We start from the raw sequence: 12,949 nt of genomic DNA on the forward strand, positions 1-12,949 counted from the left end.
AAAAAAAAGAAAATTTATTTTTTTAGTCATTAATGAACAAAAAACCAAACCACCAGATAAGATGATAAACACCCAGCTTGGAAAGACATGGATGCTTCAATAAATAACATGGAGAATGTTTTATTCTTAAATATAATGCTTTTGAGAAATGAAATGCTAAGTGCATTAGCATCTAATCTAAAAAGCTGCAATTAAAGAATCTTTTTCTTTCTCTTACTTCATGGAAAGAAGTTATTCAACACATTAGAAGAAAGGAAATGTCTTCTGGACAACAAAATATAGAAATCATAGAATCTCAGAGCTGTAGAGGCTATTAGTTCACGTTCATGCTTACAAGAAAATAATATAAACAAGGTAAAAGGAGGGAAATGGAATTGCACCTGCTTTTTCGTACTCCTTTAACATGTAAAAGCAATCTGCAGCATGCTCAGCCTTGCCAATGGAATAAAAAATTTCAGCAGCCTGCCTCCTGGCAGTAGAAGACATTTCAGGATTTAAACCATGCAAGCGGTCAGCATCTGCCCTAAGTCCAAAAGCCTTGGAAAGTTTTTCCCCATATGTATCGTGTGCTCTTTCGAAGCATATTGTTGCCATCACATAGTTACCCTGCTGCAACAGCTGCAGGAAACAAATAAGTGTGATAAAAGAGTAGTTAAATATGCACAAATGTTAATTCATTGCAAAATTGGTGGTCCTAAACCCATTGAAATGGCTTCAATCACGTATGAAATTGATTAACAATAGATTAAACAAAAAAAATTTATAAAATTGAGTTAATGTAAATTACAAATAAGACTATCTTCTAAAAACAAGCAAGAACAAACCTTATAACCACGTGATTTCCACTCTTCTGCACTGCTAGCAACTTGCATTGCTTGTGCACGTGAATCATCCTGCTTCCTAACTTGAACAAGACACTTCTTCTTCCAATAGTTGAACACAGGCTTGGAAAACTCTTCTTCATTTTCACAAATCCACAATCTCTGCCTTGTGCGAGTGATAGCAACATATAACTGCTTCAATTCGGAGCGCAAAATGTTGTGTTTTGCCATTTTAAAACTTGGAAATAACCAACTGGCATCAACCAAGCCTTGCTCCTTCATGTATGCATATACAACTCTCCACTGACTCTTCAAAGGTGATGAACTAAAAAAGTTGTACAACAATACATCCTACCAAAACAAAATGTATAAAAGCATGGCACGGATGAATCAATTTACAGTTTCAAAAATAAACACTAGGGAGACAGAGAAAAAGGCACTGTTAAAGATAGATGCATGTGGTCCATATCAATTATTAAACACACAAGTAATAAACCTAATCTTCTTGTCAAACTCAAGCCAGCCAACTTGATCTTAGGTTCTGAACTTGTAAAGAAATAAAAGATTAACTAAACAACAGAAAACTATCCATGAGCACATATTAATAAATAAATTATAAGCACCCTACAGGGATAAAAACAAGCATATCATACAATAGTAGAACACAAGAATAATTATAAAACACCACATACCTGAAACTCTAAACCTTTGCATTCCACTATAGTCAGAACAAGAGCTTGCTTGCCGACATACTTCAAAATTTCATTCTTAGCAAGATCATCTCGTACTAATATGACCTGCTCTGCTCCAAATCCAACCATATGTCCCCCAACATTACCATGGTTCCTGAATATTGTTGCAATTGCATTGTCTTCATTCTCAGATTCAAGTAAAATTGGGGCTTCTCCATATATGAGACTAGTTTCAGGGCATAATATATCAACAAATGAAGGAAAGAAACGGTAAAGAAGGTCGATGACACTCTCTGCTAACCTTAGGACACCATCATGTGTACGGAAATTCTGGCTCAAGTTAAAACATTTAGATATTTGACCTTTCCACTTTTTTCCATCGTCTACTTTATATTTTGATTCCAAAACAAACTCATTGTAGTAAAGGGATCGTATATCTTCAAACCTAAAATCAATACCCCTGGCAATAGTTTGTGCTGTATCCCCACAAAAGACAAAGCCTTCACTCACATTTTTGCAAACATGTTTGAAAAGAGCAATCTGCCTTATTGTAAGATCTTGCACCTCATCAATATAAACAAAATCCATTATGTCACCCTCATACCTTTCATTTCGAAGTCGACGATGAAGATCAATCACAAGATCAGCCATATCAAATTCACCTTTTTCTCCTTTCATTTTTTCATAATCTTGAAAACTATCATATATCATCTGTCTCTCATGTCTACTTAAGATAGACGCCCGACCCTCAGATAGTTTTACATAATCCTCCTCATTAAGTCTACCATTAGAATAATCCCCTGACCTCAAGCCACCTTTTATATGAGATATTATCTCTGTAAAGACTCTGGACGAGTCAAGGCTTTTTGTCAGCTTAGCATTAAAATGGGGCCAATAAATTGAACAAAACTTTTCATAATTTACCTCTCTTGTTCTTATAAAATTTCGTAAGGAAATTGGTGCATTCCCAATTTCCTTATTTGAAATTGATAGCTCCCTAGCATCATAGAATTTCTCAAAGAACGAGTTGCCGATTGTTCCATCAAGCATTATCAGAAACTTTTGTAAAGTTATAATGAGAGGGTATGCCTTAGGAAGAATATCAACAAAGGAGTCAGGAATATCCTTGAATTGTGCCCCACCATCAATATCGTCCACATCTTGCAAGACACTCCCTTGAGAAAAATCTCCCCCACTGGCAAACCTGTATATTTAACAAGGCTTTTGAGACCAGGAAAATGGAGAAAAAAAAAAAACCTCCGTGCAGCTGAATAAAGTGCCCTGAGTTGAGTATCATATAACAAGTTCATTAATTTTCATGAGAATTCAGGACCAAAGTAATCAACTTTGAATTATTAATAAAAGTGCAACTTACTTGTAAATAAGAAAAATAGTGCAACTAGCAACACTCTCACAACCATCCAAGATCAGACATAAAAAACCTTTGAACTTTACAATGTGTAAGCAGAAATCTTTATTCATTTAGGACATATACACACAGACAAAAGACTCTCAAAGACTTGAAAAATAAACAGTCAGGATATCACTTTGCGGTCTTTATACAATTAGAAATGCTATGACTTATAAGATGCAAGTCTGTAGTTCTTGCTCTAACGCTTGAAAAACTTGCAAGTCCATAGAAATATAGTATAGATTAGGTATTCAAAAAAAATAAAGAAAAGACTTGCTAGAATTTTAGATACAAAACTTCTCAATGATTCTTAATGTTTTAAACTTCTGAGAAGTTGCACGTGCAAGATTATCAGCTTTTCTTAGCGAGATAATGAAGTTCAAATGTTCCCCTCTAGTGCCTATATGTGATTTTTTGACCATCAATTAGATTTATTAGATTCTCAAAAACATGTTAATATGTTGACTACCACAAAGCAAGAACTTACTAAAACAAGCCAATATTATGGTTTCATCACAAACTTTATAAGATAATTTCTAAAACATTAGAAACTAAATTTTAAGAAAAAGGTTTCGCTGTAGTCACACATACAAGGGTAGTACAACTTAATCTTCGGACCCCATGGGGTCTCAGCCTATCCTTTTACCACTGCAGTTAATCACATTAGATATCCATCCTTCCTACAACATAGATTTATTTTTATCCCAACTGTAAACTTGAAGGTTCCATGAAGCTACCATTTTATTTCATTACGATATGCACCTTTTCAATTGAAGAACATGATGTTTCACGGCATAACAAAGTTTAGGACTGGCTGTTACAAAAAGCTGGCGCAATACAGTTGCTTCAGTCCCTCCAATACCATCCATGATTCTGTTTGCCGGACAGAGTTCATTAGAGTTATTTGTGTTGACTTCCTTGAAACCTCTAGTTGCTAAATGTTGTAATTGCTCTTTCTTGAACAACTTCATGGTTAAGACAGTAGTCTTCCCTGTGCCTGACCTTCCTAGTATAAAACTGCTTCTTTGGAATAGAATTATGTCACGTTCCTGATCTGTCACCTCAAATGGGAGTTCCAGTTCTTTCCCATCCCGATCAGAAAGAAGGTGGTTCACAACGCCTGATGATAAAGAGTAGAATTTCATCAACAGCAAGCTCTCACTCACTTTTGAGTTCTCTACATAACATCTACCATCTGAAGCACTGCCACTTGAACTGTTCTCTCTTTCACCTTGGCTTATAGTCTTATACCTGACAATATCAAATGAGGTTGTCCAAGTTTTGGGAACTTCCAAATTCCTAGATATGAATAAAAACAGTAAAAACAATGTAAGAGTCTTACAATGACTGCATAACATTCATATTCAGAAAGGCAGATTTCATATATACAAGTTAGGAAAACCATTATGGTCGCATACCCCTTCAGATATTTCTCATTGCAATGACTGATAAAATCATCAGTATGCATTTTGAAGATGCCATCAAGGCGCTTAACCAGTCTCCCAACATCCTCTAACGGCAAAACATCCCAAGCCTTCAATACCTGAGTGTACCTCTGCCTCTTCACTACATCAATTGAGCAGACTATATAAAGACCTTCAACCTTGAATTGTTTCAAGACCATAGAAGTGCTTTCACAATTTAAATCCACATTTCTCTTCTTAGGTCGCCAGCCACTGGAAAGTTTTAGTAGAAGGTTTAAAACTGATTTCTTGGTCTGGAGAGATTTCAGCTTCCCAAATGACATTCTAAAGTAATCGCTGAAAAGAACCTGAAGCCATGGGAAACAAAAAGAAAATAATTTTTACCACTTACTATAAATAATCTCTAATGGAGTCTCATTAACTAAAATATACTGATAAAAAAGGTTGCCAGCATGTTATATAACATAACTTTTCATGTCAATGTACTAACTTTGAATACAAATTAATGCTGAAAACTTCATAGAACAAGTAGAATGAATAGCAAGTTTTAGCCCGTGTAAGTTACATACCTTCCACTTAGCACTTTTGAAAAGAACACTATCGCCATTAAGCAAGTCCTCAAGTTGATCAAAATCTTTCTTGGCATCTAAAATAGCATTTCCTAATTCCTTGTATTCATCAGCATTAAAAAAACAATGACGTGCCTTTGCATCATCAACTAAAGCCTCCCAATAAGAATAACTTTTCGCCAGCGTTTATCCATTCCCCAAAATCCAGAGGCTGTGCCTAAGAAAGCATTCAAAACCCAGTAACAGATTGCAACTATCCACAAAAATGCAAATACTGAAGGGAAACAAGTTAATCTAAGGAAATACCTAGCCCTTGTAAGAGCAACATTAGTTCTTTGAGGGTTGGACATGAACCCAATTGCACCTGAACTATTTGATCTCACAGTTGATATTATTATAATATCTTCCTCACCACCCTGGAACCCATCAACTGACTTGACCTTCAATGCAAAGCCATCAGTTTTCTCATACTTCACGCCAAGCTTCTCCTGAATTGCAACAACCTGAGCAGCATAGGGAGAGATTATACCAACACTGAGCTTCTCTCTTGAGCCATCCCATGCTGTATGCAAAAGCAACAAATACAAATCAATCTAATAACACAAGAAGAAAGCTTTCTGATTTGCATATGAAGAGAAAGAAAAAGCCTCTTCAGCACTTGAAGTGAACAATCTCCTTAAAGGCCAATGCCAGTCTAGAAATCAGAAGGCATAAGCCAGTTAATTGATAATATCCAGCTTTAAGTGAAACAATATCTTTAGAAAAGAAAATTACGGCATTACAAATTAAGCTTGTGATAATTACCTTTGTACAGAGTTCGCACCAACCTCTGCACAACAGCTACCTCAACCATATTTCTATGGCTATATCCAACATCATCAACTTCGTCTCTTCCGCAAACATTTATGAAGGAATAGGGACCAAACATAGGCCATGGAAGATAATGTTTCTCATAACTCCTATGCTTAACACATGGTGCATCCAAAATCCGGTTATAATAGAAACTTGCATTGGGAAAGCAACTTATTGACGGATGCATTCTGTACTGAATATTCAGAAGGTGCTTTGAGTGACCCAATGTACTCAACCTCTCAAATAAACTTCTTCCAAAACCAGCTTCAGAAGAAACCTATAAAAAAATGAGAAAAATTAATAAACTTTCTTCTAAAAGTAAAGAGGGGGGAAATTGAGAATAAACATCAGAGAGAAATGGAAGACAACAAACCAAGTATAATTTACATACATTGCTTAGAACTGTAGCAGGCAATTGACATTCATCACCAACAAGAATGGAGTGTGCTATACCGGGCAGTTGTAAGGGTATGGGTGATTCACATTCTTTCAACTGTGATGCTTCATCAATCACCAACACATTCAGTGGTTTCATTCTAACTTTATAGAGTTCATATGAACCACATGCAGTGGAGAACAGTAAAGAAGCTGTTTGAAAACAGAATTTTTTTATCGAATCCGTGTTCGTGGCACTTGGTAGTTTAAGTTCACGAAGAGAATCACGGAGGGCTTTCAAAACGGAAAGACACTGGCTTCTTACCGAGCACAACAATAGTGATGCATCAACAAAATTTTGGGGGAGCAATTTATCAACTTTTGAATGTAAAAAGATCTCCTCCACCTCTTCAGAAACTACACCATCAAGAAACAGCCCAGATTCAAAAGAATTAAGCAGGCGAAAAAGAGTTTTGAAGTCTTGAATATTATGCTCCAGAAAGTAGATTTTGGGTATATGAGTGAATAAAATTGAGACACATCTTCTCAGTGGTAATGCTGTTGAGGCAAATATTTCTCTTACATATTCAAGAAATGATTTGTGTTTCGCCTTCTTACGATCGGTTTCACTGCAACATTCTTGCTCTTGGTTTTCATTTTCACTACCATGTTTTCTCTCTTCGATTGATTCATTTTCCAAAAAAATATGGTACTGAGAGACACAATCTTCAAGAAAAGTTATCATTGCAGTAAAACAATGGCACCAACCCAGCGGCCCTAAGCAGTCAGTAAGCCTTTTTACACGATGATCCAGAAATATTTCTTCAATATCGGTACCAACTTTGAGTCTCCATTTATTGCCGAATAAGAGGATGTCTCCCAAGGAACAAAATGGATCATCTGAGAGTGTTTCCTTAGCTGCTTTTACCAGCTGTAGGACACGTGCAGCTACTTCTGTAATTGCAATATTTGTTGGGGCGCAAGTGAGTGTCCTATATTTCTTTCTCAACAGAGTAAACAGCAGAAGACTAATAGCATGTTTGGTTGGGGGAATGGCTAAGCCATTCCCCCTTTATTCCCAAGGAATTTTTATTCTTTTGTTTGGTTAGAAAATGATCCAAGAAATAGCCATTCCTATAGAATAGTTATTCTTCAAAATCCTTTAAAACCAAGGAATAGCTAATACCACCCTCCCCCATGGTATTAGCTATTCCATGGTTGAGGAATAAATTTAAAAATGAATAAAGACAAAAATACCCCTTACAAGTTTGAAAATTTACAACTTTATTAGTATAAAATATTATTTTTCTCTCTCTCCTCTTTCTCTCACTTGATTCCAATTTTTAATAAAATATTAATATTAAATTATAAATAAAATATTAATATTTAAATTATCAATTATTAATATTTTAAATTATAAATTATTCCTATTTAAAAACAAAATAAATTAAAAATAAATAAACATAATATCATTTAAATTAGATAAACAATATTAATAATTAAATCATCAATTATTAATATTTAAATAAATTACCAATTATTAATATTTAAAAAATAAAATAAAAAATTAATCATAATAAAATTTAAATTAAATAAAATATTAATATTTAAATTATCTATTATTAATATTTTAAATAAATAATCAATTATTAATTTTCAAAAATAAAATAAAATATAATAATTGATCATCATAATATTTAAATTAAATAAAATATTAATATTTTAAAAAATAAATAAATATTAATATTAAAATTATCAATTATTAATATTTTAAATAAATTATCAATTATTAATATTTTAAAAATAAAATAAAATAAAAATTAATCATANGAATAATCATAATAATATTTAAATTAATAAATGTTAATATTTAAATGATTTATTATTAATATTTTAATTAAATTCTAGATTATTAATATTTTAAAAAATCTAATAAAAATAAATAGTCATATAAATTATAAAGGGTGTTTTTGTCTTTTTATTTTCTATTACTTTCTTATTCCAAAATTATTGTTAACAACCAAACACTACAATAAGTTATAAAATTATTCCTGTCTTATTCCTTTCGTCATACCAAACTGCGTAATAACTATTTTATTCTATTACCACCTCATTCTATTCCCATATAATAATTATTCTATTCTATTCTCCTGTCTATTCCGTCAACCAAACGTACCACATGAGCCTTGTGGGCCAATAAGAGTTTTAGTTTTCCCAGTTCCTGGTGGGCCCCAAATAAGTTCCACATGAGCCTTGTGGTTGCACTGCATTTTGTTAAGACAAGCCAAAACTGCCTTCCTTTGAGATTCATTCAGTTGAGATAGCAACCTTGTCAGAAAAACCTCATTCAAGGTTCCATCATTCTGAGAGGAACAGAGACTGCAGCTTTCTTCTACCTGTATACAACATGAATTTGAATAAATATTTATTCTTGCAAATATATAAGAGTAAAACAACTATAAATTCCTCAAAATTGCTCCTCAATCAACATCAACAATAGTAACAATGAATTCATAAAACTGGTTCTGCAGTTACACTGAAAAACATGTAAACCAAATGAAACATATGATAAATAACATTTTGAAACTGAGATGCTGCAACAGTCATGGTACATTAACAGTTTTGAACCTACACAATGTCTCAAATATTAAGACCAAGAATAACCAGTATTGTAAGATGCATAATATATATTCCCTTCGCGTCATATGCAAACACGTATGATAAATAGCAATACCAAATTATCAAGTATAATGCAAATTCACAGAAGCAAATCTCAAACATGTAACATGATATCCTTACCATAGAATCAGTGTGCAAAACCTCTTTGATAATCTTTAGGTTTCCCTTCATGTGCAATGCATTCCATATTCGCCTGTTGGTGGTTACATTCCTCAGGAAAACTACAACAGTGAGTTCTGCATCTCACCTTTGGATGCTATATCTTCCACTGCCTTCACTTTAAAGGAAGTAGATGAGCTATTATCCTCATAGTCATCCTCGGGTATATTAGTGACTAATGCAAATGTCCAGGTTCTTCCTACCCTTTGCAAATCGGATGCAGTTTCAGGTTTAGCATCTGCTATAACGAAAATATCTCCTGGGAATGTTTTGTATGGTTCCTTCACAGGATCACTGAACCTGTTTCTCCAGTAATCAACATTTACATCAAACGATAATGTCCCATGTGGCCCTGCCTCATTAAGATATCTCACTTCAGCATAAGGCGCTCCGGCTATAATATCCATAGATGAACATATTGCAGCTCGTGTCTCTTCCAACAATGGGAAAAGATATGACCCAGTATACTGTTCCATGCTTTGAAATGAAACTGGAATCTTTTCCACCTAGAAATAGAGATGAATTCAAACAGAGTATATGAATCCACTTAATCCTTGATAGCTCAATTGATTCAGGCATATGCAAACAAAAGCATGCATGGACAGCCATCGGGGCAGATTAAGCTAGTACCAAACCTCTTATATCTTTTTCCACAGCATTTGAAAATAAACAACTCAAGGGCAAAATCAGATGCAAATGGAAAGCCAAAGGGAGCTAAGTGCAAACTACATAATTAAGGCTAAAAAATGACCTAACATGCATGGACACATAGGAACCAGTTTGAGAGTGACCTTTTAAAAGAGGATGATTTCCCATGGTCAATGTAAGCTGAAGGAAATTTCGACCTCTTGAAACCAAGCTCAATCATTAAACAAATTTATGATGTTCAATCTTTGTTCAGCTCTCTGGTTTAATTAAGCAATCCCAAGATCAACACATGGGTAATTTAAAAGTTGTAAAGTATTTTATCAGATACAACTACACTAACATATGATTCTATTAATAAAATTTCAGAAGAGTTTAATTTTAAGAAAGTACCAAGTATATACCTAAGCTGCCTTTTGTTCCTAATTCCCTTTAGCAAACTTCACAATTCTTATTGTGCCATGTTTTAGCAAACTTCAGTTATGTTCGATTCTCTACCAGCATGAACAATATGCTACTTCTGGCGTGCTGCCATAAGGCCATAACTATATCTATAAAAGTTGAGCAGGAGGAAAAGCAAGATGAGACATGAACGTTGACATGGGCTTGGGCAGGAGAAAAAGCCCAAGTCATACAAGAGAATACTCCTCTTAACTCCTACGGCTGTTCTTCTAAGAGCATCTCCTTCCAAAACCGATGCACTATATCTTCAACTTTCTATAAAAGTGCAAGTTATTCAAAAAGCTGCAAAATAATCTGATAAATATACGGTTCTCATAAACAAAAAAGAACATCAGAGAATCAAGTGTGATGAAGATGATAAATGATGATGGAGGAGAAAGCAAACCCACCTGATCCTTGTAAAGGTTATCATTGAATATGTCTTCAAGAGACCATGAAAACACAATATCAATAAGATCCCCATTTTTTTTAGTTAATACTCTATTCTTACTTGAACATTCACCTCCCATCTCGTCCTCTGATTATCTGTAGTAAACATAGAAAGTTAGAAACCCGTTTCAGATTTCACCCTTCAAAAGAACCCACAAAACAAAAAGAGTGCAAAGTCTGGGGGTTTCTTAGATGCAAAGGAAGGGGAATAAGAAATCAAATATAGAACCAACGCTAGGAATCTGTAGTTCAAGCACTCACACTTAACCAACAGAGACAGAAAGCCATCTCCATAAAAAAGAGAAAGAAAAAGAATAAGGTTCTGAGTCGTCTTCCGCACCTTTATTGACAACAAAGTCGTCTCTAATTCTTTAGCCTTCCTTTCTTTTTTTTTTTCCTTGTCATTTTCAACTAGGTAAAAAATATTTAGTGATTTATGGACCCCGTTCTTCAAACATCTCCTCGTCCACAGCCTCGCTGTTTGCATGCTTGGGAACAGTGGCTAACCACCACGTAATCCAATGCAAGCCTCTTGTTGATTATCAACCAGCCAGTGCAGTCGCTTCTTCTTGGACTTGGAAATCGTTAACCACCAAGAAATCACAACTTTATGCAGCAGTATAAATTTATCGCATCCAGTTCTCGTCTTGTTGAAAATAGCTTGTCACTTCCTGTGGTCATTTTTAAACTTTTTAAAAGGTAACAGCATCTCTTTCTTTCCCCTAAAGAATAAAAAACCAGAATTTCCTCATTCTTTTGTCTCTTTTTGCTTCTTTCGGATTCGAGGAAATTCGATCTTGCTTAATTGTGCTTCATATATATAATGGAAAAATAAAATATTATTATTTAAACCAGTTAATTAACACCATTGCAAATTGCAAATTCAACCATATTTTTGTGATACTTTTATATATACTACGAAGATAACCTGCGTGATGCTGTTGGTTTTTAATTAGATGAAAATTTTTTTAATAATAGAAAAATATTTATGAAGTTAATTGATAAAAATTATTTAGTTTGGTTAAACAGAAAATTATACTGTTTGTAAAACTGTTATTTTGTTAAATAATAGTTCATTGCATATAGAGCAGCAAATAAATTTGTACATTTGTGGAGAATTGAAGTGTTGGAAAAACAAAAGTAATAGTACACGTATATTATATATTTGTAGAATAAGAAGTCTTTATGCAATTGTTAAAATATGCATACAAAAGTGTTGTAAATATATTGACAGTAGGTGCAAAATACTGGCATACAAAATGTTGTCATTGTGATATTATCTGTTGATTTTTTTCATATACATCATCATAACATGGAGATACAAAAAAGTTGTTCCATGTATGGTCAAAGTTACTTCCTTGTCCAAAAAGTTTGATTCTGATCATTCTGCTTGTGCTTGCCATCAATTGTTCATATGAGAGAAATAAGTATTTTTTGCTTTGATTGTTTTTACGATATTATTATTTTAAGAGCAAGTAGGCTAATTGAAAGAGCTGACCTATTCAATTTTCATCTTCTTTCCTGGGGGCTCTTCTGGGAAGAGTTCGTTTGCAACTTGTACATTTGTTGGTGATGGTAGTATTTCTGATTGAGTGTCCTGGATTGCTGGCAATGTTGGTTGGGAACATGTAGGTTGTTCATTTACTGAGCTTGTTCCCTTGTACATTTTGGATGTTTCAGTTGAGGATTCTATGGAGTTGGTAGAATCAAATATCTTGAAAATTGTCAGTCCAGCTTCAATTGCTTTTCCTGTAAGCCTTACTTTGAATGTTCTTCTTGTATTTATTAATGCTTTGACAAGAAGAGGCAGGACCATTTTATCTATTGTTTTGATTGCAACCAACTCACCAATGGTAGCCCTAATTAATTTCTCAACTTGCTGACCAAAAGCAAGCAATTGAATTTTGCCAGTGAAGTCTTCAACTGTTAGTTCAAAATCATTCTGCAGTAAAAATGAAAAAATTGTCTCATTTCTACAGTTCATAAGAATAATTTTTTTACTAAAGTCAGTTGAAAGGAATTTTAAAGATACTTACGTTAAAACTGGTGTTTTCTAGTCATGGATTGGACACCAAAACTTGCCAGCACAGAATCGTAAACCTGCTGCACATTGATCGCAAGCGTTGTAGTACCATCCGTTTGGTGCTTCAACATTAATAATGTTTGCAGTGAGTTAAAACTTGGTATTCTGTCATTTTGAAGAACAATATTGTAAACATGTGAAAAACAGTATGATTTTTCGTTTATGAAGGATATTAAACTACTGATTCTTGTTTGTTTTATACAAAGAAGTAAAAATATATTTTACCAATGTCTTTTTTGGTTCAATTGCTAGCAGATCAGTTACATGAATGTTTGACATTGTGGATTGTTGCGGAAAGTGAAACTGAGTGCATACTTCCAACAGTTGAAGGTCTGCTTGTATGGGTTC

At 33.9% G+C, this 12,949-nt stretch overlaps 1 protein-coding gene across 1 annotated transcript; it reads right to left on the reverse strand.

Moving 5' to 3' along the window:
• LOC18609915 lies at positions 4-10,798 on the reverse strand. Its single transcript, XM_018115513.1, is given in 13 exon segments — positions 4-618; positions 825-1,172; positions 1,514-2,717; positions 3,687-4,223; positions 4,343-4,695; positions 4,918-5,134; positions 5,224-5,479; positions 5,722-6,046; positions 6,161-7,179; positions 8,348-8,540; positions 8,944-9,053; positions 9,056-9,488; positions 10,479-10,798. Coding segments are annotated over 13 exon segments (5,403 nt in total). The 5' UTR covers positions 10,599-10,798; the 3' UTR covers positions 4-330.

This window comes from Theobroma cacao, chromosome 2 (genome assembly GCF_000208745.1).
Source record: "Theobroma cacao cultivar B97-61/B2 chromosome 2, Criollo_cocoa_genome_V2, whole genome shotgun sequence".
NCBI classification, from domain to species: domain Eukaryota; kingdom Viridiplantae; phylum Streptophyta; class Magnoliopsida; order Malvales; family Malvaceae; genus Theobroma; species Theobroma cacao.